The sequence below is a fragment of the Buceros rhinoceros genome, unplaced genomic scaffold (genome assembly GCF_000710305.1).
Source record: "Buceros rhinoceros silvestris isolate BGI_N320 unplaced genomic scaffold, ASM71030v1 scaffold19905, whole genome shotgun sequence".
Classification (NCBI taxonomy): domain Eukaryota; kingdom Metazoa; phylum Chordata; class Aves; order Bucerotiformes; family Bucerotidae; genus Buceros; species Buceros rhinoceros.
This window is the reverse complement of record NW_010413632.1, coordinates 9,997-15,265: the sequence shown is the minus strand read 5'-3', so window position 1 is coordinate 15,265 and position 5,269 is coordinate 9,997. Positions and strand designations below refer to the sequence as shown.

The window sequence follows — 5,269 nt, the reverse complement described above, 5'->3', positions numbered from 1 at the left end:
CTGCTTTGGTGCCTGGGGGGCTGGGCAGGCCTGGGCTCCTCTGCCTGCCAAGGTCAACTCTGTTCTCTTTTGGAAAAACTTCCCCCCGGTAAAACCGGCCAGCGTGGGGCTGGTGCAAAGAGGAGGCAGGAGACACTTGGGTCACTCCAGGGAAGATGTAAACCATGGCTTCTCACAGGTGAGATGTCGAAGCGAGTTCAACTCTCATTCGATGATAGGTGCGTGTTGAAAAGGCTTCGCCTGCACCTCCCCTCCGTGGGCTTACAGAGTAGCGACCGCGTTAAACCCGTGGGCACATTTCTGCCCCTGCATTAAAGGAAGGGGTTGCCTTTGATAAAAGAGAGGGAGTTTGCTACACCTGAAAATGAAGCAACCCCACCACAGCATCCGTCCTTGCCGCCCAGTGAGTTTTTCAACATATGAGAACAGTTCTTGCACATGCAGTTCCCTCGACTGATGTTTCTACACCCCCAACTCCTGCTTCCCTGAACGACGTCCTTTGCTTCTTGTGGACTGAAATACAAAAATTAACTCTACATGAACAATTTCAACAGAATAAAAGGGAGTAAAAGGTTTAATACTTTTTCAAAAAGCAATGTTAAAAAGTGCACGGGGGGGGGTGGGAAATGCAGGTCCATCCCATCGTCTAGTCTGTGCTCTCACTTATTCATTTTCTCCTGTAACGAAGAGGTGCACGTTTTTCTTGGACTGGAGCATTTGACCTGTGCGATCTATGCCAACCACTGCAGCCAGCTTCTGAGCGTCGTACTTGGAGTAGAGCACGGTACAGGTCCACGTGGCATCCACCCCACTGTCTGTGGCCTTCATCATATTGCAGATCTCGCTGTAGAAGTGGGAGTATGTTGGTAACTCGTAGAAAATGAGGTTCCTAATGCCTTTTATCGTATACCTGTAGCGGGAAAAAACAAACAAGCAACTTTGTTGACAATTTTTTCAAAACGTGCCCGTTAAAACATCAACCCTGTATCAGTTCTGCCAGTTAGCATCAACTTCAAAGCACTTCAGCTGCAGCCCAGCGCTAGAAACCCCGTCCTGGACTGAAGACCAGAAGTGTCCCAGATGTGCTGTTTAAGGGGGGGATTTCTGACACTGCCAGGCACAACGACTTCCTCTGAAGCACCAGTTCTGCAGTACTCAGTTCTTCAGCTTGGATTTTAAGGCGGTGAAGCCTGATCAGACCGAGCCCTGTGAAACTTTTTGTGTTTGCCAAAACATCTTCTGTGAATAGAAAAAAATTGTTCCATCAGGAACTTCTAAACAGCTCTGGTCAGGACGTAGCAGATTTTCCAGGTGGCCTCAGCTCGCTGGATTGCATTATTGAACCGACTGCACAGCCTTTCCCAGAATTTTATGTAGTTATTGTGGCACAGCTGAACACAAATAAAAGGCACAATGAAGCCCATTTTGCAGGCAGTATCAGCCTGTCCTGACACCACTGGAACTTGGCAGCGCTCACCTTCCTGAATAAAGCCCTGCACATACCGAAGCGTTAGAGCCTCTGCGAGGAACTGCTGACAACAAGCAAAAATTTTAAAGTAAACTGAAAAGCTCTCACTTCGGTCAAAGAAGTCCTCAGAGGGACCCAGCAGATTCAAAAAGCACCACGGCCCATCTACGACTGAGGTCAGAGTCTACTTCCAAAACAGCTCAGAGGAAAACTCGGTCCCCAATTCACCTTTTGTAGAAGTGGAAGCGCTCCGTGAACAATAAAAACTGCTTCTCCCCCTTGAGGAAGAACCGCCGTGCTCTGCAGACAGCGCCCTTCTTGGCGTACTCACAAATGTGAGTAAAATTCAGCTCCTCCTTCTTGAAGTAATTTCGAAGCCGCACGTAGTCAAAGTAGGATGGCACGTAAATGAGGGTGTGGGACATGATGGCGTCGCGGTACTCGGGCAGAACTTTGTCGATGAAAAACTGAAACCTCGGGTAAGAAAACAAGTTTGAACCAGAGTTAACGCTGAGCTTTCCAACATGGACACGACCTCAAACAGGAATATCGTTGGACCACAGACTACAGAAGATTTTGACTGTATTTTTCCTGCTTTAACTTCATGGTATTTTGTGGAAGATAAAAGGCAAAGGTTTTATCAGCACTGTACGGTTACAGTAAAGACTGGAATTCCCTCCCCAGAGTTCAGTCCCCGGTGTCTTCGGCAAGGAGACGGTCAGCATTCCCCTCCACCCGCGCAGAGCCTGAAGGCTGACCAAGGTGTGCTGCTGCAGTGCCACCCCACTGCGCTCTGCAGGAAACCGCATCTGACCTGGCAGTCCCTACGGCACAGCAAAACAGTCCGGAACACGGAATACCTTGTGTCTATCACAGAAGTCACACTTTCAGCTTCTAGCCTCCGGAAAACGTGAGGAAGCTGCACCACAACGTGGCTAATGGAGCCGCTGAGCGGGACGTTACGGACGGCCACCTGCGAGGAGAAAGCAGGACGTTTAGGGAAGCAGCATTCCAAAGGCAGCCACGCTGCAGCCAGCTTTCTGCTCACAGCTCGCACCTGCAGAGCTCCAAAACAAAGCCACGTGCACCCAGACACCCACCAGATCTGTTAAACACACGTGACCACTGCTCATGCCCTGATTTATGTATATTTGAGATGGACAACTGAGGTTTTTACTTCTCCTGTTTCTTTCACGGTAACAATAGTTTGTGCTTCTTATACAGGAGGGGAAAAAAAAAAGAGGAAGCAGGAAAACCCTCCATTTAACAAGATAACTGTGTATCAAATTAAAACACAAAACCTGATTCCTACATGGAACAGCACCCATGAAAGGAAAAGATCAAATCAAGAAGTTCTTCGTGCCCTTGGCACAGCACTCGAAGCTGTCATGCAGTGTCACGGCGACTCAGGCTGAAATGCCCGGGCAATGGAAGTGACCGGCACACAGACCATCCTCCTGCAGCTGAGGTGTGGGACTTTTCCACGTGTTGGTTTTCTGTCCCTCTCCCCCTCTCTTACGTCAGCATTTTGGAGGCTCCTCTGTGAACTCACCTGCCCCTCGTAATTGGAGCAGTGCTTGTTGAAGATAGAGTTGATCTGGGGATCCTGGAGGGCGCTGAACAGCAGCGTCTGCCGGTAGAACTTGGACCCGTTGTTGAGATTCAGCATCCGCACTCGGGAGAAGTCGACCCCATGGGAATCCAGAGGCAGCAGGTTCATGTGCTTCATCAGGTGCTACACAGAGAGAAGGAAACACATCGTCCCTGCAGCCAGACTGCACGAGCCTTAACTGCAGCGAGAAACAGGGCAGGGACGAGCAAGACAGCACAGAATTCAGAACAGCAGAGATCTCCCACGACACGACTCCTGGAAGTCACTGACCACAGCAAGAGTAATTTACTTGATTTACCACCGCAGAGCAGAAAGCTACCATCTCCCCAGTCAGCGGGAACAGCGACCTTTGCCTCCGCTCGTCTCCCCGGGGGCAAGTATAATGGATCTGTCTGTCTGCATTATAGTCAACGGGCCCGAGGTTTCTGAGCTAAAACGCCCAAGTGCAGTTCCCAGCACATTCAGGGAGAGTTTGGACGCAAGTGAAGAAATTCAGCTCATTCAGGCCTTCCTGGATGACGCCCAGGACTGGCATCACTGCCACCACCCAGCAGCCAGTTGCACCCAAAGGAAAAAAACCACAGGAAACAGGTTCCAGGACTCATTCCTCGGATATTGTGTAGGCTCATGTGCCTTTCCTGGGACTCCCCAGGAAAAAAAAGACACTTTGGGACTTATTCAAAATGTACAGTAACATCATGCTGTCAAAACATCTGGCCCGGGTACCTCAAAAGTGGTTTTATGTGGAAAAAAACCCCCAACCTTCCAACTTGAAAACTTTTAACAACCAAAAGCTATAAAACATGGGTATTACTGCATACTGTCCACGAGCCAGGAGCTCTGTTTTCATTGCACGGACAGAAAAATCTTCGTACTGTTTAGCTTCAGATGTGACTCATGGTTGGTGTCTCTGCAGTCAGTGGAGACAAGCCCCAGCTCCTATTGCCACTGCAGGAACCTGAATCGGGCCGTACAGATTCCTCACACAGCTGCAACCAGACGGAGACACTGGGCAGTCAGACAGCTGGTCTGTTCTCACCCAGATGTGAGCAAAGGAATCATCAGTATCTCATCCTGCAAGGTAATTAAAACTGTAATAAGAATCATAAAAAACCCAACTCTGAAACACGCCACTAAAGCACCAAATACTAAGATTTTAGAGAACAGGTGTGGAATAATACCAAAATCTGTAGAAAGTGTATTTTTAGTATAAGGAAAATATCAGGGTGGAGGGAGGAAAAGGAACTAGCACACATGTCTGGAATCAAGCCAGTGAAAAATGGCAATGCTGCTGACTGCCAGAACGAAGTTATATCGGACTGACAGGACACAGCACGGCACAAAAAACCGAATACATACGGAAAACGCACCAGAACATGCTCCCAGTTCTGCATCAGGTAAATATCTGCTTGATCAATGATGAGAATTTCGATTGATGATAGAAAATCGAAGTCCCTCTTCTTCTCCCCCTCGGCGCCAATAACAGTCCTCATGCCCAGGGGAGAGGCGATGATGATATCCGAGGAGTAAAACGGCGCGTAGAGCCTCATACTCTTCTGAAGAATGGCGACCCCTGTCCAACAACAACCACCAGCATTTCTTAGTTAGGGTCAGTTATCAACCACGTTCCTCCAGCAGGGCCTGGAATAGCAACAACACCCCGCATCTCCTCTCCCTTATCGCATACTAACGACTGCAGCTGGACAAACGCTGTCTGCCCGAAACTCTTCCCCTGAAAAGTGCTCACCCACCCCACTCCCATCTGACAACCAGTTGGCAGATTTTCATCACGTTGGACTAACTCTTTCAATAGCACTTTTTTTTTCCTGTGGATTTTTCATAGCCTGGAAACATTTTTTTTAACTGAAATGCATTTTTTGTGATTCTGCTTAAAAGTGGGATGAGGGGACTGAAGAACTTTAAAAAAAAAGCAGAAATGATTAATTCTTCCCTTCTCCCTAAAGCCCAGAGTTTGGTCTCTGCCATTAGGTACTGCAGAACTGTCACCTCAATCTGTCACGAAAGATTCAGTGTGGACCTCGACTGTGAGCTGCCTTTATGCACAGGGCCACGCGGGCCGCTACTACAACACAAAGGAAAAGGTTCTTTGTGTGACGACTAAAGGTGTAACCAGTCCGGCACCTTCCCTGCCATTGCTTCCCTCAGCACCTGTTGCGGTGGACCTGCTG

General features: G+C 48.7%; 1 protein-coding gene across 1 annotated transcript in view; it reads right to left on the bottom strand.

Moving 5' to 3' along the window:
* Window positions 1-663: 663 nt before the first annotated feature.
* The window catches only part of DIEXF (digestive organ expansion factor homolog (zebrafish)), a gene marked incomplete at its 5' end in the record, with an annotated part of 13,976 nt that continues 9,370 nt past the window's right edge, over window positions 664-5,269 (bottom strand). The window contains 5 exons of the mRNA XM_010136834.1: window positions 664-910; window positions 1,697-1,942; window positions 2,329-2,441; window positions 3,021-3,203; window positions 4,451-4,653. Of these exons, the coding sequence (XP_010135136.1) occupies window positions 664-910; window positions 1,697-1,942; window positions 2,329-2,441; window positions 3,021-3,203; window positions 4,451-4,653 (992 nt within the window). The remainder of the gene's footprint in view (window positions 911-1,696; window positions 1,943-2,328; window positions 2,442-3,020; window positions 3,204-4,450; window positions 4,654-5,269) is intronic.